This window comes from Lacerta agilis, chromosome 7 (genome assembly GCF_009819535.1).
Source record: "Lacerta agilis isolate rLacAgi1 chromosome 7, rLacAgi1.pri, whole genome shotgun sequence".
Taxonomy (NCBI): domain Eukaryota; kingdom Metazoa; phylum Chordata; class Lepidosauria; order Squamata; family Lacertidae; genus Lacerta; species Lacerta agilis.
The window spans coordinates 37,783,825-37,806,196 of NC_046318.1; the positions used below are offsets into that span (position 1 = coordinate 37,783,825).

At 39.7% G+C, this 22,372-nt stretch overlaps 1 protein-coding gene across 4 annotated transcripts in view; it reads right to left on the reverse strand.

Moving 5' to 3' along the window:
* Positions 1–22,372, reverse strand: part of LDLRAD4 (low density lipoprotein receptor class A domain containing 4) — a 265,837-nt gene that overhangs the window by 134,833 nt on the left and 108,632 nt on the right. For all 4 annotated transcript variants that reach the window (XM_033154839.1, XM_033154833.1, XM_033154834.1 and 1 more), the window contains one exon: positions 15,854–15,994. Coding sequence is in view for 3 of the 4 variants with exons in the window: in XM_033154833.1 (XP_033010724.1) it covers positions 15,854–15,994 (141 nt within the window). In the remaining variant the exon portion in view is untranslated. The remainder of the gene's footprint in view (positions 1–15,853; positions 15,995–22,372) is intronic.

Consider the following 22,372-nt stretch of genomic DNA (forward strand, 5'->3'; position numbering starts at 1 on the left):
TGTAGCATAAGAATATCTGCCAGTTTCATATTCCAAGAGCAGTTATTGAATGGTAACATCTACTGTAAATGTCACAGGGCAGCTGGCTGACCAGCAGTACTGCAGGTATCCCCGTGCAAACAACAGGTGTTCAGTGTAAAAGGTACATGGGATGACAAACAAAAGCAATGCAGAATCCTGTACAATTCACAAGCACCTCTTTGTTAAAGGGGGCGGAGGGACACAAAAGATTGAAAAGGTAAAATGATTCCAAGAAGCATCTGGCATCAATGCAGATTTTGTCAAGAACACCGGAGCCTGCTGGAAATAAGTCAAGTTGCTAAAGCTGTTGGAAGATGGATAAGAGAGAAGCTATTTATTGTGCAGGGAAATTCTGGACTGTGGATATTGTCTTGGAAGATTAGCTGCCTTCCTGGGCACCACAATAACACCCAGAAATGTTTTGAAAGTGGCATGCTGATTCACTAACTCAGCAAACAACTTTGCATTTTCTTTTGTTTTTTTGAAAAACAGAATTAGTTATTTATTTTGTATTGGTTTACCTACCACTCATACTGGTTTAACAAGAACCAGGGGTGGCCTACAGGGCTGCATTCATATTACCAAGGGAGGAAGGACACAGAATCAAAACTAGGGATGAGGAGAATTCAGTTTATATTTAAAACAGGATCTACCAAATTAGCACTTTCCAAAACAATGTGAAAGCTAAACCACAACCATCCTTCTAAATTCACATCCATCCAAATTCTGCAATGCAGCTCTCCACCCAAGCAATGTTTACAAAAATATATTAGGGGAAAGTGTGCATAAAAAATATTAGTATGTACTATGTTATTATTTACTAGTAAAAATAACATACAGAAATGCATAATTTTAGGAGAAATTATTTGCCAAAATGTGTACATTAGTCAAATCTGCATATAAAAATGTGCTTATTAAGAGAAAATATTGCACTAAAATAATGGGGGGGGTGTAAGCAATTGTCAATATATCAAATTGCTGCAGAAGTGTGGGGAGCTGAATTTAAGATTAGAAAAAGGAGCAAATGAGAGAAACCAAAATAACTAGATCCTTCCATCCTTAGTCAAAGCTTATGAAAAGCAAAAGTTGCTTTGGTCTCCTAACATGATCAATTAGGGGTAGCCAGCATAGTGCTTTCCAGATGTCGCTCAACTCCAATTCCCATCAGCCCCAGCTAGCAAGGCAAATGGTGAGGAATGCTGGAAGCTGGAGTCCAGAAACACTACCGCTGTGGTCCAGGAACATGTCTGATGAGAAGTTACACATCCGTCCATGCTGCATGATTGGAAGCAGGGGAATTTGTTTCCCCAGCACCAGCAACAACACCCAGGACTGTGCCAGGTGACTTGGAAACTACAACTAATCCAGAATGTGGCTGCCAGACTGTTTAAAAGTACAAAATTCCATTTTGAAGTCCAGAAGGTCTACCAGCCTGCGAGACTTGCCACCCTGCAATCAATCTGAATTTAACACCTTATTCTCCTTCCTCTGCCTTACTGAATTTCCTAACCAGTAAATTGGTTTGCTGTCTAGGGTACAGACATTCCTGCAGAGAAAGATAGCAATTCAAATATCCTTCCCTTTCCATACTGAGTTCTCAATCAAAATGTTAATGACCACTATTGCTTGGAGGAGGTGTGGTTACCTACCTCAAGTGCCTGATGTCACGATTAGATTCCAGCCCTATGCAGCCTTTTGCATTGGTGACACGGAGACCTGGTTATCCTGACTGCACTTATTGATTTCAATGGTGTGTGTGCACTTGCAAAGAAATATTCAGCTCATTTAAACCAAGCAAAGCCCACAGCTTCAAATATTTCTTCCCATGCGCTTGTTTTTAGGTACCAAGGGAAGCTAATAAATAATGCTTTAGTGGTTGCAGCTATAAAAAATTACTCCATCAGGTGAAGGTTCTGAATAGACAAGGACAGAAAATTAGTGAAGAACTCCAACCCTGCTCTCTTGTTTCGTTTCGTTTTTTAATTTCACTGGTTTATGATGGCTTGGCACCAGCCCTTTCATCAGAGAGTTTTCTTCCACACACTTTCTTAGCTGTACAAGTTAGGAGGTGGACAGGAGGGGAAGCAGCAGAAGTCAGTAACTCTCTGGAAAGAGGACTTCTGAGCATGCCAACATGAACTGTGAAGTATAATGCAGTGTGTGTGTTCTTCACTGATAATGATTCATTGACCGATAAAGTGTGGGGAAAGGGCATGGAGAGGATGGAAACTGGCAGACAAAAGTAGTGGCAGCAGTGGAAGAATTTCCCAGTCATGACTCCCAAGAGTAGAGATTTGAAAGACAGTACCAGCACAATATGTATGTAGGCATAGGTGCATGGGTCCAAATGTCTTTCTACATTCACTCTTACACACATATCCAAATACATACTGCATAAAACCAGTTGGAAAAGACCATATCTCTAAGCAGAGCACAGGAGCATTACAAGAAGGTGTCTGCTGGGGAATCACCTTCAGTTGACTCCAGCAAGCTAGTTAAGTCAAATGCTGGGAACAAAGGCAAAAGGGGCACTCACAGAGTAAGCAAATCAACCATGTACAAGATCAACCATGTACAAATTGGCAAAGGCTAAAGCACAATTTTTTTGTTGTGCTTTATCCTCTCTATTTTATTTCATAATAGAATGTCTTCCAAACTGTAGCAAAAAAAAAAGGAAGGAGGGGAGAGGAAGAGAGTGCTTCAGAGACTGGCAATGCCAAGAACACAATCATGTCGACAGCCGCCCCACACATTTGTTACTGCATTATCAGCACAAGTGCCGGAATGAACATCTGCAGTGTAAAAATTCAGCCCATTAGTTCCTGCAGCTTGTTAGCATATTTTAATACTGTGTTCACAGCTTTCTATTTCCATCAAGGTGTTACTAGGTGCCAGACTCTGTATTCACAAACTCTGCGGATACTATCCCTGTGTCCTTTTATTCTGGATCTGATTGGGGGGGGGCAGGTGAAAAAGGCAATCCAGAAGGCAGAAAAGAACAGGCAACAGGTATTAGCAGATATGGGGATGAAAGGGACAGGAAGCACACATGCCTTGTGCTTTTTGCTCTGTCACATACAAAATGAATTTTTCACATCTCTCCATAGGGTGAGACAAGCAAACTGTCCAAAACTAGCTGCCAGTGCATCTCAGAACTAGTTTGTATGTGGCCAAGAAGAACATAAAAAGGAGATGTCTTTGTGAACATGTTCACTGATCTATGGTACCTGGTATCCAACCAGTCATTTCATTCTAGTTTTTCTGTCTTCTGCAGCAGGCAAAAGTCTCATTCTGCACACAGCAGGTGGAGGAAAAGGTTGGTGGTTGGTGGAGGAGAAGCAAAGGGTGCCATAGGAATGGCACACACTGTCAATAATATAAAGAAACAGGCACCAACTTCTAGTGAAGATTTCAAATATGCACCTTTGCTGTGTGCATCTTATTAGGTCAATCACTCCAGTAGGTGGAAACCACAGAAGAGAAGAAGGCTCTTGTGCTCGGGTCCTGCTTGCTGGTTTCTCACAGGAATCTTGTTGGCCACTGATATCAAATGTAAAGTGCTAGAAAACATTTAGTTCATAACTAGGTGTTCTCATACACATATTTGCACTCCTAACCTTGGCTGGGGTTAAGTGGATCATTTTTTTTTTATTTTTTCACATTAGAGAGGCAGTCTCCAATAAGCTTAAAAGTGGGTGTCAAGGGCCAATTTAGCATATGTGAATTTAGAACACATGAGACAAAATGAAAGTTAGATGGCTAAGCTGACTATATTTTAAGAAAAAGTAAATGCATCCTCTACCCAATTGCCATGTTACCACATATTAACCAATGGGTCCCATTTTTCAGGACCACAACAGAATTTTTTTAACTTGAGTTAAACTGAGTTTGAATAGTTATGACCAAAAAATATTAGAAAATCAGCATTTTCACCTCCCAAAAATTAAATTGGTTCATTATTTAAAACAAATATCATTGCTTAATATTTCACAAAACAGAAATTTAGAAAAAAAAGGGTTAGAGCAGCAGGTTTAGAAGGGTTTATATAATTCCTGATTTTATATTTGGATTTTGCACAAATATGCCAATAATCCATCTTAAATTTTCACAAATGAAAACGTGTCTAAGGCAGTAAAAGAAGGAATGCAGCCTGTTATGCTTTGCCCCTTGAACTGAATGAACAATGTGCAGCAGCATTGCTTGGTGAGTTGTGCACAATACACTAAACTTTGCTAGTTATTGGTTTCTGTGTGTCCCACTTTCAAAATGTCATTTAAAAAAAGATGCTTAACAAAAGAACACAGTATGTTCTAGCATCTGCTATGTGATTTTATAAAAATGCTTTCTTAAGTGGGAACATGGAAAAAAAGAACCATATTCTCCAAGTTTTCGGTCTACAAACTTAAGGGGAGACAGGCAAATCTTCATAGGTGTAGGAAGGGAAGCTATGGATTAATGACATATCCCTTAAGGTTGCAATATTATCTCAATAGGCACTATAACTGCAAGCTCTTTCCAAAGCCTACCTGGCAATGCTGGGCACTGAACCTTAGCTTTTATGCATGAAAAGCATGTGCTCTGCTAAGAGCTATAGAATAGATCCTCTTTGCATTCCCAATAAAAGACTCATTCCTGGAAGCAGGCAAGAGGGAAAGAGCTCATCATGAGCCCCCAAAGGCTTTTTGGGATTCACTGATATGAACATTTGATAAGATTATGTATTTTGTCCTTGCCATGATGTCTACTGAGAAGGAAGAAGAAGAAAAGTTCTCTCTCTCATTTTTGTAATTATTTTTGAATTTTGTAGCAATTATTTATATGTGTATGTGTGAGTGTAAAAAACAAACTACAGAGATGCGGTTACATATAGCAAAGTTTAAGATGAGTCTATATAACCCAACTACATCAAGGAGGGACAATTTTAAAAAATTTAAATACATATATAGCAAAGTCTACTTGCTTATCTTATTTTAAGAATCCACATAAAAGTAGGCTCTTGTTCCATTTCCTCTTCCACTTGTTCTCGTTTTACTTCCTGCTATTTTTCTGCACATGGCCTTCGGTAGAGATGATCATAAACTTTGAAGGTTCCTCCAACTTTTTGCTCCTTCCTCATCCATATACTCAGAAAGGAGTTTAGAAATAAATGGATTGTGTTCAGTACTATATAAGTTAGTGCTATAAATGTGGAAACGTAACTGCTTCTGCTTTGCTGCTTTTAAGTACTTTGGAGAAGGAAGTGGTGAATGATTACCAAAAAATAAAGAAACAAGGCAGAAGAAATCACCAACAATTGTAAATTTCACTAGTCCTCTTTAATGTACAGCTTAAATTGTGAACTGCAGATATCTGACATTTCAGAGAATTTTTAAAGCTTGGTAGAAGTCAAGGAAGACCACCTTTTGGTGAAAGCTACAAGCATAAAGTGTGGCTGAATTAGTACACACTCCTCACGTGGATGTGTGCAGTACACATGCCTTTGCTAGATGTGAAGATCTGCAGTTCAGAAACCCAGAAATGTTATATAATATTGAACACTGAAAAGAAAAGGGTTGAAAGAAGATCACCACTACCACACAAAACTCCCCAAACTGGCGCAGTCCAAAATAATAATTGCACATGCACACTAATAACATACTTCCACAGAAAATCTCCACAGAATATAGGTGCAAGTCCTTTGACTGCTGGGGCTCAAAGTTTGGGTGGCTGAAGGAAGCTAGATATCTGCCACTTGCTTCTCTTCAGTCTATCACATGTCCCCCCAATGTGTTAAGGGGAGAAGAAATGGGGCAACTTGTTGACTCTGTTCCACACTTTAGTCCCACAAAAATCACAACAGCTAAAACACTTGGGACTTCAGGGTTGAATGTAGGTCCTCAAACCAGTGCTTTTTTTCTGGGAGTATGCAGGGGGACGCATACCCCTAAAATTTTTGTGAATCTAAGTTTGGCTTCATTGAGGGGCAGTATTTCAATATGAGCAGGAAAATGAAAGTACCCCTAAGCATTTTTTTAAAAATAAAAAGCACTGCCTAAAACTAAACAAGTTCGCATAAGGAGCAAGCTCAGTCACACTCCAGCATTGAACCCATCTTGCAGAGAGGATTTAGGATTTTTTGAGCAGCTGTTGGGGTGCAGCATCAGTCTGCATCTGCCCACAGTCAAGGAATTTGTAGTGGAGGGCAAGAATCACTTCTCTTTGCCATCTCTCTCTTCTACAAATGCCTCATGGGTCTTTTGTATTTTGTATCTGGCAACCTCAAGTGTACACTGAGCAAAAATTGCATGCAAACATACTTAGATAAGCACACACACAGAGGGAGGTAGTTTAAAATATGTCTTCTAGAACAGTCATCTGGAAACATACTCTGCATCAGAAAAAAGTTTGGTTTTTAAAAATTAAAAACGCAAGCCATGTATTATGGGGGAGTATCACAAATATATCTTCAGAATTAAAAAAATGAATCAACAAATGTTGCATCATGATGTCTTTATATAAATTTATAGCATGACTCTGAAATGCTGTGTGTAGTTCTGATGACTCATTTTCCAAGAGAATATTACAATTCTGGAAAACAACCAAAATAATCAAGGGACAGAGCACTTTTCCGACCAAAACAGAGTAAAAAGCTTTATCATTCTGTTGTGTAATTGTGCCATAAGCAACAATGCCACAGTTTTGAGGTAAGACTCTGGTGCCTTTAAACTCTGTAAAACAGGCAGAAATTCTACAGGTGACATTTCCTGCCAACTCCATGGCAGGAAAAGGGTTTGCCTTTTGAACTTCTACTGTCTGTCATGCATTTATTAAGAGCACATGATACACTGCACAGGATATATTGATATACTGTACATGGAACACCAGGGAAGTATGCAGAAATTGCCACAAAGCTGCAGAGGCAATTTCTCTTACATCTGACTATGGGGAAAATACAGTTCAAACCTTGCCACTTCTGCATGATTAGCAGATAAAGCACACATTTCTGCTGTTTACCGGTAATTAACCAAGTTCTATGTAATTGTCTTCTTACGATAGCTGCTCCACTTGGAAAGAAGGTTGCCATCTGGCTGCTTCAGTGCTACTCAGTGAGAAATATAGAACTGTCCTATATTAAAATGAATTGCATATGCAGAAGAGCAGAAGCCACTAGTGGGGGAGGGATAATTCTCTTATTGCAAATTTGTAACAGAAATGCCTTCTGTTTGGTCAAGCTCTGCCTTTGCTCCTATTTAGATTTCCTATTTGGAGAAAGCTACTTGAGTTGCTTCATTTTACACTGGGCCAGATCTGTCTCAGTTATGATATCCATATACATACATGCGCTGCACCTTTCAGTTTAAAGCTCAGTTACTCAGGCCCAACCTAAGTGAGAAAACAGGGGAGCTGTGATTGGTAGTGTGTCTTCTTCCTTTGGCAAAAAGCAGTCACAGGGCAGGGCAGTAGGCAGGTAGATCATACTGTAGCACTGATGGACGGGACTGTTAACCCTTCCTCCTTGACTCATTTTCTCAGCGAAAGCCTCCCCTTCTGCCTCCATTTCTATTTGCTCTGTTAGAAAAATGAGCGCAAAGTTTAGCCTAATAGGATAGTGATTTTCACTGAAAAAACATGAGTGCAGGTTGTAAGGGTCAATTTTCCACATCCTGACACTGCAGCAGTCCCAAACCATATTGCCATTTGCCAAAACAGAAAAGAGGCAGTTGATTTGCAATTGGTTTCAATCAAGAATCTCTTGAAGCCTTTATATAGGCCACAAGCCTCATAACAACTGGCAAATTCGTTCAGATTGTTAGCAGGAATTACCCAGACCTATTTACTGTACATATTTGCTGAATAATTAGCAGGTGCAGACGGCATGGAATGGTGCTCAAGTGCTGCAGGGGTGGCCAAATACGAGCCACTGTTAAAGGCCCTTAAGATTTACATCACTTGACAAAATTACTTTACCTTTTGGCTAACATCTCATACGTGGTTGCTAAGGTAACAAAGGTAACCAAAGAGGAATGTGCATGAATTTTGTGGTCAAATTATGTCATTTTTCTCTCTGCTGCTACCTCTTTTGCACCCATGAATCCAATCATTCTAAATCCTTTGAGATGAATCAGTTGAAATCAAGGGTTATAAAAGCATACAACACCGCCTTATCCTTTATTCTCTCTAAAGCCTAGTAATAGACAAGTTTCAATTGAAATCACAATTGACCTGTTATCAGTAACAGGGGGCCTTTTCTCAGGCCTGGTGAAGCATAATCTGCATTGATTGTTATCTGATTAGAGGAGAATGCAATCCTACTTCCCCCCAGTTACTTAAACCAACATCTCACTGTTCGTCCTTAGAGACCACAGCTTCACTCAGGCAGAGAGTGTCTAGACAGTATTCATGATCCATCTGTCTGGCACAGCCAGGCTGATGGCAAACTCTATTAGAACTGGAATATTTCTCTCTCTCTCTCTCTCTGCTCTCTCTCTCTCTTTTCTCTCTCTCCTCCTCCCCAGATTCTTTCCCTTTGTGAAGCAGTAATCTGACACTGAAAATTACTATCATTGTTGCAATTCTCAAAATAGCAGTGCCAGACTTTCATTAACATCTATTCTAGACTACTAAATATTTAAATAAATGGACGAGCCACTCCTGATGTGGGACAGCCCCAGCACACCTGGAAGAAGAAATAAAGTAAATAAATTTCAAAAATAAGAATGAAAATCAGTTCTTGAGATCAGCCTCACACACTACCATTTACCTATACAGAAATAATCTTGAGAGGGTTGTAAACATATACAAGTCTATTGTGATGCAATATGAGGACCTCCACTAGGCAGCTGGGGCATGCGGAGGCTGTGTAATTCATGGATTTGTAGCAAAACAAACCCTCACCTTAGCAAACTCTTTTTGTCCCACGTATTGAAGAATAAAAAAGTATTCATTAAATTCTGTACCCCCATATTACACGAGTTTCCGGCTACATAGTGTACACCGGGGTAAGAAACAGTCTACATTATCTCCTGAGCACTCTTCCAAGCAGGGTGTGTGATGCAAGACTTGGGGGCCGGGGCAAAAGTGTGCCAAACAACATATGTAATTCTTACTTTTGTACAGTAGGCTACATTCAAGCCACACACAAGTAGGAAGTTTATACGCGTCCTGCACACACACACACACACTTATCTCTGTGATAAATTCTCCATCCAGGCAACCAAGAGAGATGATCACATTCCAGCCTGGCAAAAGCACTTGAGGCAGGTGTGGAGCAAGACCAATAAAGAATGTGTCCCTGTGTTAAGGAGTGCGGCCTGAGGCCCAAACAGAGAGGCCTACAGGGTCGCATTTGGCCTCCGAGCCTGAGGTTCTCCACAAGACAATAGTAACACATCAATTTTCTAACTGCTGTAACCTTTCAATACAGTGGTACCTCTGGTTAAGTACTTAATTCGTTCGGAGGTCCGTTCTTAACCTGAAACTATTCTTAACCTGAAGCACCACTTCAGCTAGTGGGACCTCCCACTGCCGCTGCACCGCCAGAGCACGATTTCTGTTCTTATCCTGAAGCAAAGTTCTTAACCTGAAGCGTTATTTCTGGGTTAGCGGAGTCTGTAACCTGAAGCGGCCGTCGGCTGGGCTTAGCGGCCCTATGTAACCTGAAGCTCGGTCATCGGCTGGGCTTGTCCCCTCAACGTTGGCAGTGAAGTACAGTGGTACCACGCCAGACGAATGCTCGTCTTGCGAAGCACGGCCATAGACAAGTTTGTCTTGCGATTCAACTAAAAAATCGCAAAACCCTTTTGTTTTGCGAGTTTTTCGTTGTGCGAGGCATTCGTCTTGCGGGGTACCACTGTATCTCACCATCTTTACTCTCAATCGTGTCTCCTCAGAAAATCCTTGCAGAAGCCGTAAGTTATATGGTTTTGTTAATTTATGATTTTGCATCCTAATCATTCACACACAGGACAGAACAAAGTGCTGGAGAATGACAGCCAGTGTTAAGAGTGCTGGGACCTGGGAGACCATGGTTCAAATCCCCACTCAGCCATGAAGCTCACTGGCTGACCTTGGACTAATCACTCACTCTCAGCCTAACCTACTTCACAGGGGTACATGAGGATAAAATGCATAGGAGAAACTATGGACACTGAAGGGGTTAATTAACTAACCTGTATATATTTACCTGAATGTACTGTTAGTGCAGAAGTATAAAAGAACTCTTCCTTATGGAGGCTTTTGCTGTGAACTGCATTACACTCCTTACTGTGTAAGCTATGGCTAAGAGTCTGGAGATAACAGTAGAAGATCAACCTTGCACAGAGAGGAACTGTCTAGGTCAGATAGGATGGCCTTGCTGAAGTGCGCATGAACCAACTCAGGGCTAAATGTCCTTTTGCCTTATATGTACAACAGGAAATGTACAACAGGAAATGTTCCTTATATGGGCAAAGATGGACAAGGACAAGATTCCTGGGGTGGGGAGAGCCAGAGAACTGTCTATAAGAACTGTCTGAAAATTGACTAGTTTTGTACTTGCTTGGATGTCTGAACACCGCAAGTGCCTCTGCATGCAGAAAATAAATCTTTCTCTCTCTGAAGCCAGCAGCCTCAGGTGTCTTTTCTGCTTCCATGTTTTCTCACCGGGCACAACCGTAGGAACCCGTAGGGGAAATAAGGCTTCAGACACTACCTCAAGTTCCTTGGAGGGAAGGTGGGATATAAATGCAAATAACTACTACTACTACTACTACTACTACTCATGGGCTAAAGACATCCATGTGCATATCAGAGCTCCCCTAATCACAATAATTCCATAGACTGACACAAGGTATTTAATACATCAGGTCTGATGTTTGGAACAAGTATGTTACTGTGTCAGCTATGCCCACCCCCCAAAAAAATTATCATATGGCTGCAGCAACTCTGCTATAAGGGAAAGTCACAACATTTCAGGCTTTTTAGTGCAGAGAAACTGCAAGCAAGGGGACAAAACAACAGAGGTGCATACAATTAATACATGGGGGGGACGAAAAGGCAGAAGTTTCTCCCCCTTTCTCAGAATTCAGGACTGTCCAGTGAAACTGAATGTTGGAAGATTCAGGACACGGGGGAAAAATACTTCTCAATACAGAAAATGTTAAGGTATGTAATCCACTCTCATAAGACGTACTGATTGTTGCCTACTTGGATGGTGGAATAAGAAAAATCCACATAGAAGAATGCTATAAATGGCTACTAGTCATGGTTGCCATATATTTCCTCTAGTCACTATACTATTCTAGGATTGCATATATTTAAATTAGTTAACACTTTAAATCAACAATGTCCTTTATCTCCTCTTTGGAAGGTGGAAACCCTTGCTACAAATTATCAGTCTAGCTATTCAGCTATAACTCTCTGGCCTTAATAAGTGGTTTGCCTGTTCATCTAATTCTAAGAAGAATAAAATTTCAGTGCATGCTACCTCAAATGGATGCAGAATATTCCATAGAGACTATTTTAGTATAAAGTCACACAGCACACCATATGGCCACATTTTATGGATGTATGTGAGCACATATCTTATTCACCAAAGCATTCCCACTGTAAATCAGCAGAGGAACTGATGAGCTCCCAGTACTGAAAGCACACAAATTAACTTTGCACACCTGAGCAGTCCCAGTGCAGCAAAGGTGCAAAGATTTCTTGCAGGATTATCGCCTCAGGCTGTAATATCACCGAAGACAAAACATGCAATCTGACAGTAAACTGACTAAAATGGAGTTTGCAGTCCTTTAGAGTTCACAATCCTCTGATTAAATATTTTTTCAGGGTGCAAATATTCTTCAAGTTACTTATAGAATAGTTTCATTGTAAAATTTTACTTTTTTCCTTCTCATCCACATTCTGCATGCCATGACCTAAAATAGAAAGTAAATGTATGCTTCCTACAGTGGACAATTATGAAAAAGAGCTATAAAACTATATTGACATATTTGTTTTCTTTGCATTCAAGCTGTGAAGAATATTGACTGTGTCTCTTTGCCCCTAATAGTCTATGGCATTATGAATAGATCTTACCAATTATATCGAAATACCAAGCACAGCAACTATAAAAGCATAATGCACCGACACTTATAAGGAGGTATATGATGATAAATCTTTACCACTTCTGTCAGCAGAGGATTTGGTTGTTAAGCATGTCCTCCTTAACCCGGCCCAGGATAGATCTAATGCAAAAGTATAGAACGTTGCAATCAAAGTAATTAACACAATGCATTAATTAAATGTACAGCTGAGTGCCCAGCACTTATCTTTCCTAGTAATTGAAAACTGTTGCTCAAGTTGTGATTACTGCACCTGGCCTAACACTATTAAAATTTGGAGTCCTATACAATCAGGATCCAATAATACAGAACATACATGTAACAGTTTTTAAAAGGAGCTGGAATCTTACAGTGCACTGTTTGGTGGGAAGAGGGAAGCAGAGGAGATTCAATCCAGCCCTCTTCTGAACAGCTGATAGCAAGATTAGAGTTTTCTTTTATTTTTAAAGGGTTCTGTGGAAGTAGCTAGAGATGCTTGATAAATTCGATTTCTGAGAATTCTGAGGTGAACTGAGCTGATATGCACCTCCCAGTCTTCAGAACTGACATTTCTTTGAACTTTGTGATACAGTTCCTTGAAAAGTAAATAAATTGTGATGCAGTTCTCAGCTCAAAAAAAACAACAACATACCAACATGCACTAAAAATGCATATTATGAGATAAAATATGTTTAGAAATGCTTACAATAAGAAAACACACACATATTAAATACACATTTTGTATTAAATTTGCCTTCAAGGTGTCTTCTAATTGTTTTATAGTTACTTATCTCCCCGACACCTGGTTGGAGGGTGTTCCACAAGTGCCACTATCGAGAAGTCCCTTTGCCTGGTTTCCTGTAACTTCACTTCTCACAACAAAATTAAAAATTAAAAAAAAAAATTCCTTCCAGTAGCACCTTAGAGACCAACTAGGTTTGTTCTTGGTATGAGCTTTCATGTGCATGCACACTTCTTCAGATACACTGAAACAGAAGTCACCAGACCAAACTGGGGTTTAAGATTTGAGCTTAAACCAGCAGGTCTGCCATTATTACACATAACATTGCCCTTAGTGTTGCTATCTATCAGAAATGTAAGCTGACACATTTTTTTCTGTGAGGCCCCAAAAAACTTGCTTTAATATTTTATTAGAGAACCCTTTCAACTAAGTACCCTTAAGAAATCTCATCAATGAAAATATGCCTATAATATGTACATATTTCATAGAATCATAGAATTGTAGAGTTGGAAGGGGCCACAAGGCACATCTAGTCCAACAGCCTGCAAACCAGGAATCTTTTGCTCAATGTGAGGTTCACACCCATGTCCCTGAGATTAAGAGTTTCAAGCTCTACCCACCAAGCCATCAGAATGCGCAGACCTCCAACTTTAAAACTTCAAATGTGGTCATTTGTATCCAAATCAAACCTTGTTCTGTTATCTTTCTTTCATTTGCTACATTAATCTTGTTGTAGGAACTCATTTTTCCACCCTAAACCCTGTTGGGTCGCTTCCTGGTACCAGATCTTGGCTAAGAAGGAAAGTACCAAGAGTGATTTTGTTGTACAACAACAGACATAGACCAGCTTTAGTAACATTGTAGGTAAGAGAACAGGCAAAGAGTCCTGCTGGATCTGACCAAAGTCCTAACTAATGCAGCATCCTGTTTTCCACATTGGCCAACTAGATGCCTACAGGAAGCCCAATAAGGGTAATATCCCTCTTCCTCTGCAACAGGCAATTCTAAGGCAAGCTGCCTCTGCTCTTGGTGGCAGTTTATGTGGACTCCTCTTGAGTCACTCCCATTGGTTAAATATTGGTAGCATTGGCATATTTAATATTTGTAACTACTTCATGTCTGTCCTTCCTAAGGCTGGTAGTTGTTTTTTACAGCGTAATTTTTACAACTGATTTTCCCTTAGAAACCAAAAAACAAACAAGCAACCTGTCATTTTGAGTAACTAAAATAGGACATTAACAGGGAAGTTTGTGTACGTGCTCTGACAGAACAAGCATTCAATAAAACCTTTTGGTGGCGGTCTCGCTCTTGCTCTCTACAAGGTTTGGTATGTATGTATGTATGTATGTTTGTTTGTTTTTCCGTCAATATTTTCTTTCTGTAACCAATACATATTTTTAAGTATGAGTTTTGTAAGTGTGAGTTCTATGAATACTTGCCATTCAATAGCCTGTGTTTCATTTTTGAGACAGTGAACAGATCTGGGGAGGGGGCCTGAAATGGGCAAGCCTTTAGTGGTAGTTAAATTGGTTACCTTAACCTGGAAGAAGCAGAGTGTTCAAACTAAGAATTTTGTCACATTGATTCTGACCCTCTTGAGCTCCCAATACAAACTGGCAATGGCAAAATGGTTGGGTCAACATGCCCTTTACCAGTGCTGGGACACTGGCAAATCCCAGTCCTACTGCCTTCTGCTAAAAGGCAATAAAATCTTAGCCATTTGTCATGACTCAGGTGCATATCTATGCTCAATACCCAATATTTATTCTCTCAGGAATTCACAAACTTTTTAAGATGTCAGAAGCCAGTTCAGTTTGATAGGCTGCCCATCTTCGGTGAAATGTTGAAATGTCCATATTGACCCATCTTCTGCTTCAAAGAACAGGTCATGCTACAAAACTAGTCACATGACAGACTTAACCTGGAGCAAAGGCAGCATTTGTAGATCAAAGAATGCAACAACTTAAATCAACTGTGTTTATGAAGCCAGCACAGCATATAAGACGCACATACTAAAGTAAAACCACAGAATGTCATGGGTTGTTTTTTTCATAAACGCATTTATGAAGAAACCCCTCCAAAATCCACAGGATAAAACACGTTGAAAGCACGATTTCCCTTTAAAACCACTACTGAATGCAGCTAATTTATATTCTATCTGAAAGCACATATTTTATTGCCGCATTATAGTAACCAAATACCTCTGAATCACATGAAAAATACTAGTTTCATACTATCATACTACACTATTAAGAAATATGTGTTTCTCGGTTATAAAAGCTTGATTCAAAAAGATTATCCTTCTGAATTATAGCCAAATAATATTTAATTCGGAAGTGCATTAAGAAGGGTATCAAATGCACACCAGTTACCTCATCAGCTGGAATATTTCCCCTTTTTATACATCCCATCTAATTCTATCCCATCCTAGAAGCACTTTAAAGCATCTTCAGCACATACATAACAGAACAAAAAACATATGAGTCTCAATACGGGCCGACTGTACATATTGCTCTATCTGTTTTAAAGGAACAGCTTTATCTCCCCCCTGGCAAACAGTACAAAGGGCCAGTCTAATATTATTTTCTCTCTGAGCCAGGAGACTTCACTGTAGCTTATGTATAGAGCAACTTGCCATGTGGATCCTCAGGATCACACTGGATAATTCTGGAGGACTCCATCATTGGAGAGCTGATAGCAATGTTTCCCAGTCATGCAAGAGGCGGAAGTATAGTGTCCATATGAAGTACCGCTCAATTCTGCCTTTAGAAGAACAATTCTCGCACATCTGGCTGACTTATAAAACAGCAGCTGCCGTGAGAAACACTCAAGCTCTAAGGAAGCGCATTATAGAGAGAAATGCAAAGTGCAAGTCACAACTACAGCTATGTTTTTAGTCTAACCCAATTATAGAAGTAGTAACAGGAGTTGGGTGGGAAACACCTTGCTACTTTCATTCAAATCCTTTGCAGAATAGCATGAGAAGTAGAACAGACTTCAGAGCAAATGTCATAACTGCCCACAGACACAGGGGCAAGGTACTTACAGCTGAAGATACTTGGAGGTGGATGCTCTGTTACAAGCAGACAGTTCTCTTCATCACTGTTATCCCCACAATCATTTTGTTGGTTACAGACCAGCGAGCCAAGATACAAGCATTTGCCACTGGTGCAGGTGAATTTGCACTCTGAAAAGTACAGCAGAATAAAAAGGAAGATGTGAGTGCTTTTTAATTTGTTGCTTCATTGTCTATCAAGGTTAAAAAACTATTTAAATTAATTCAGCTCTACATGTGGGTAATGATGTAAAGGATTCTTCTTCTTCCTATTTGACCTTTGGAGTCCTGTATTATAGTATAGTTTAATAACCATCTTAATTACTGATTATTTAAATTGCACAAGAAATTACAAAATGGCAATATGCAGCATAAACAAGTTAGGCACTTATGTTTTGAAATTATACAGAATTATAGCCCAGGTACCAATTCACAATTCACACAGTGAGGTTTTCCATTTTATAATTTACAACTGTCATCCATGACTCTTAGATTGTGTGCAACCCATCAAAACTGCAGAGTCTTCTCTTTTGTTAAGTCCCATCTTGCTTTTCATGAGTTAGTAGATGCAGAAGTGATCATTACAGCTTATCACATACATCACACACGGGAATTGGCCTTAAGTCTCTGTGTTTCACTTTAACACCCCAATTCAGTGGAAGTTAGTTGTGTTTAAGAACTACTGAAATCAATAGGACAGATTAGATGCTACTAATTTTTGTGCAAGTATCTCTGAATCAGAGCCATTCTATCGAATTATTTTAAAAACCAAGGCTTCAGGCTTGCATGGTTCCTAAGGTAAGTATTTAAAATAAACCTGCAGAAAGCAGCTATCAAAATAAAGGATCAAAAGGAGGTCACTTATATATATGCATGTATCAGTTTACCAGATTTATACAGTGTCCCTTATCACATTGTAATTCCATGGCAGTTGTCAATAAAATAACAAAGATATAATAAATGCATCAAAGCAGTACAAACAGAATTAATATAATACCAAACAGCCAAAAAGAGCAGATTAATCATAGACTAAGCACCTGTTCCATTTTTTTTCCAGTCCAGAATCTGACACATATGTGGAACTCCAAGTGCTTTGTACAGTAGATGAAGCTTGGTAAACACAAGGAGCTGTTTTCCTTTCCATACCCAGACATGGATCGCTAAATCCAGGATCGTGATTACTAAATCTGCATTTCATGATTATTATTATTTTTTTAAAAAATGTTTTCAAGCTTTTCACATTTGAAAGTGTCAGTTGCAGATCAGGAACAATACAGCCCCCCTACAAACTGTCTTTAATATATTGATTACTTGCTACTAAAATATGCAGAAAACTGGTGAAATTCCTTTGTTTACTTTAATTTCAAGTGTGCACTGAGTGTACATTCAAAAATTAAGTTCTTTGAAAAGCTGGTTGCTTTTAAACCACATTCAGCATCTAGGACAGTGGGAAGTGTGGTTTTAGAAATTATATATAATGTATACTTTATTTGAATCCATCTGAGGCAAGAGCTGTCTGCTTGTGTGTCTGCTTGGAATGCTGCCAGCTTTGGACAAGACATAATAATCATTAGTTCCTGTCCCTGCATTGAAACAAGGCTTCAAAGCTGCAAAATGTCTCAGCTTTGATACTGTAATATGCACAAATCCACCCAGGCCCATAAAATTATATCTCTGCCCACCTTTCTCAACTGCCAGATGGAGATTAACAAACTGGAGGACTGCCACAGTCGAACAGTCACTGTTTCACCCTATGTGCTCAATTCCCAAATGTCAGTATTGCCAAGCTGCTGAATACATTTCGAGATCTTCCTTAGCTTGGCAAAAAAAAAGCTTAGCCCAATTGGTTCTAGATTTTCAGTTTCCTATCATTATTTCAGATTAAAGGAATGTTTTCTTAAATACAGGCCGACGAGGAAAAGAGCTTGCTTTTCATTTGCAAGGGTCCAAAAGCCTTCATTAAATGTACCAAAGAGTAATAATATACAATACTTCAAGGCCTGCAATCCTACAGAGTGCTATAAGGGATACTGTACATGGAAGGATTTCAGCATGGGAGTATCACAGACAGCCCTGCAATCCACATCTTATTAGCTTTCAACCACTTTAGGTCAGTTGCTACTGCCACTAGGGGTGCCAACCTGAATAAAATATTGGAGGGGCAAGCCTCGCACTGCATAATCAATTACATGATGCAGCACATGCACACCACCTGAATGGCAATGCCCATCAACTTTGGGGGGAGGGGTCACTAGCAGTTGGTTCAAATGACTGCCACCATGTTTCAAATGCAAAACTGAAGCTGGGAGATGGTCTCCCATCACAGTGCCATACTAAGACAGTTCGCTGCTTGAACCCAATCACAAATGGTGAGACTGCAACACCTCTCTGGTGAAAACTTAACAAGTCTTGCTTGTACCATTCAGACTATTCCTTCCTCCACCATTCTCTCTTTCACGAAGCCACTTACAATAAGTCTACTTTTTAGCTAAACTCACTTGTATCCAAGGGAAGGAAGGAAGGAAGGAAGGAAGGAAGGAAGGAAGGAAGGAAGGAAGGAAGGAAGACAATGCCACTGAAATCCATATACTCAGAAGAGCGGTGAACAGGCTTATGAGAGCTACTTACGTTTTTTACCAAAACCCAGAGATCTGCCAACTGAAGGCAGGTACAAAACACAAACACTTAGGATTAAAGAATGCCAAGCCCAGAAATGTATTGGGAACATCAGAACTGAACTCACAGTTCTTCTACTCAAAATTCCACTCCTAGTTATATTCCCCACACCTACACCTGCCAGCTTTCTTCATGCCAGTAATGCAATTAAGGATGGTTGGGGGGGGGAGTCATTTTGATAGTTATTGTTAAACAATTGAGAGTACAAAATTATTTCCAATCTAATGCAAATCACTCAGAGATCTTTTAGTAGATCCCAATCTATATTCTGCCTGCCCCTGATACTGACACATTTGTCTCTTTTGAACTAGAATATATATACAGCATGGCTCAGGAAATGGAAACTACTACTACTACTACTACTACTACTACTACTACTACTACTACTACTGTTGGTCTAAACGACATTTTGAGCTAAGTCCCTCCTATTCCAAAGTATTTTCCATGCACCAGTAGTTTCAGATACTCTTAATAAAAGCAGAAAATCTGAACTTCCACATATATACAGTATTGTATGAAAACACTATCTTAAATGTCTCTCAGCTCTTTGAAATTACTTATTTGCCTTTTTCACAAATCTTTGGAGACACTTCCCCCTTGTTTTAAACCTTTCAAACAATTCTCTTAAAATCAAATACAGGTCTACTCAAAAATAATCCCCATCAAATTCAATTTGGTAAGTAGTACAGGAGTGCAGCCTTCCTTTCCCATTCACAGTAGTGTTTCAGTACTAATGACTGAAATTTCTCTCCCCCACCCCCCCAATAACAGGAGTGATAATTTGTTTAAAGAAATCAAGCCTAGTTAGGGTGCAGTGATTTAAATAAAGGGAATTTAAATCATCAAGAAAAAGGGACAATTTAAGTCAATTTTCCAACTGCATGATTCAGGTATTTTCTGTAAAAGTAGGCATACAAATTTGTTGCTATAACAAATTAAAGCATATCTGTTTGCAACTAAACAGAGCTACTGTGGCTTTTTTTCGTGGGATGTCTTATTTTAACTGCTCCGCGTCGGTACGCTGCATAGCCACGCCTATCCAGTTCGTCTTAAGGAAGGCGCTGTGTCACTATGTCTTATTTTCAGGGTGTAGCTTATTTTCGGGGTATGGCTTATATTGCGCAAATGCTTAGAAATCCTGCTACAGCTTATTTTATGGGTATGTCTTATTTTCGGGGAAACACGGTATTATGCTACCAAGCATGCAACATACATTTTTTGTACTATAGAAATTAAATATGCCTAGGAGAAAAACTGAGAACATGAGGTTTCCAGTTTAACCCTCTTCGTAAACTAATAAGCAAGCAATGCCATTCACTTAGCCTATGAGCCCAACTAGATGTGATGAGCGGGCCCTGGCTATTATTCACTGAATTTCTTACCCGCCATTCATCATATTTTCCAATAATTACTCTAAAAACACAACCTTCTCAGGCTGGTAAAATGAGCTCCTCATACATTGTGGCTTCTGGGCAAGTTGGGTCATCCAAGCCAGTGTGGAGAGGAATTTGTTCCCCCACATCCTGAAAGCCTACGACCTGAACTTGGAATCTGACTCTGCGGCCGTACAAGGTAGATACACCATCACAATGGTGACAATTTCCTGGGGCACATCATATAACTGGAAGCCTCTGCAATCAAGCAGATTTCCTTTGGGTTCTGCTGACCCAGATAAATTCAGAAGCAATTCCCTCACAATCCAGGGAGCAGGATAGGATAGCAAGGATCACTCTGTGACTAACAAAAATTGAAGAGGCTGTTAAGAATCACGTCAGTTGTCTCAAACTTGCATTGGTAAGGAAATCAGAGCCAACCCAGGCTGCACAATTTTGCCTAATGACATACCAAAGAGATCTCAATAATTGAATTGTAACACAGCTTGTCTAGACAGGAGAATGGGGGGGGGGTTGATCTAAGTTTTAAAGATAATCCAGCATGACTGTGTTTTATAAATAACTTTTCAAACCTATTCCACTTCCACTTTCAAGTGGCAATCAGCAATCCTGGCTGGTCAGTTACAGAGCAGCCCCTAACCCCTATAGGAAGGAAGTATTAGCAGTTATGGATTAAAAGATTAGTTGGATTAAAAATATATAGATCATTAGGCTTGCATCCCTACAAAGTCCAAAAACAACAAAACAATTTCTCAGATATTAAACTGATTATTACTGCTGGTGTGAATGGGCACTGTGCTTAGTTTGCACACATTTATGTCCCAGTTGAATTGCTACTTACCATACTGCGTGCATTTCATTGCCATCTAATCCTAAATTTTATAAATTTCCCCCTCTACACCAAATAAAGAGAGGTGCCAGCAGGAACTCCAGCTTTTCAGAAGTGTGACCTTTCCTGCCAAGGGGAGATGCTGGCTGTCAATGACAGACGGAATAAAATAACTTCGCACCAACTTTGGAAAAATGCTCCGGCTCTGGTGATCCTTCACAAGAAGAGAGTTTAATACGTAAAAGTGAGGAGACTCAAGTATAACTCCCTCTGAACCTGGGTACAATAGCTAAAGTGTAGGGGTAGGTTCCCTAAGACCTATTGGCTTCCATGAGATTTAGGCAGCCTAAATGTCTGCAGAACTGCAGCATAGAGCTTTTTATGGATTAAAAAGTGGCACCTTAAAGAGTGCCCAGAAGGAAATGTTCAACCGATAGGGTAGCTTCATTAGCAAGCAAGCCATTGCATTCTGTGCAAGCTGCAGCTTCGAAACAAATTGTTCTTAAAGAAACCCTCTCTTTAAAATAAAAAAACGTAACAAATACATATAGTAAGTAGGTTTTTGGATAAGTACCAAAGAAACTGTGGCCAAAGAATTTGATACATATATACCTTGATCAGGGCAGTAATCATTAAATGCCGAACTGTGAAATGTAATGCCATCATTATTTCCAATGCTTATTTTACTCATGCTGTGTCTACTCACCCGTATATAATCCCATCCCATTACATTACGGTTAGTGCTTTCAGACTTTCCTTTGCACTAGGCTTCATAATACAAACAGCACCACCATTGTTTTATCATCCAGTTCCACATAAGGCACTTTAATTTACAGGTAAATGCTGCCTGTTTTTGTTTGTTTGTTTGTTTGTTTGTTTGTTTTTAATAAGGTCGGCTACGGGGGGTAGGGTTGGGGTATTGACATCAGTATTTAACAGCCTTGTAATTCTTGGCTGACATGATATAAATAGTATCATATACTAAGTATGCATCAGTTCGGTGGGTACCCCAAAAAACTAGATTAATTGGGGGGGATTCAGGGAAGGTTCTCACATTCCTGGGTTGGATTGCACCATTAACAAGGCATGTCAAGCCAGGTCAGGGATCAACCATCCACGAAGCTCTCCTCCCTTGTTTTTTTAGTCCCCAAAAAGTTAAAACCCGCAACCTCCCTGTCCCCCCAAAACAAGCACACTTCTTTGTGAGAAAGGAAATGAAACTGACTGGGGAAACACCAAGAGGTCAAGAGGGAAGAAGCTTTAAAGCATGGACTGTGTCTGGAAAGAGCGGAGGAAAGGTAAGTGTGCATAAGCCTTTAGTTTGTTTCAAAACAGCATGAATACTGACCTGGCCAATGGCCATACCCTCTGACATGCAAATTACTTATTAATGGTTCAGGATGTCCAGGGAAATGTCTATAGACACTAATTGTTAGGAAATGGTTTGGAAGGAGAAACCTATCCCAGGAAAGATGACATATCTTCCCTTCTCCCATGAAAGGGGGACTGGAAGCAGTAGAAGGAGGAAAACAGAAAATTAAGACAGTGACACAGAGAGAAAGTGAGCTGAAAACCACTGTTTAAACTGAATGTACCTAGTGGGGTGCTAGC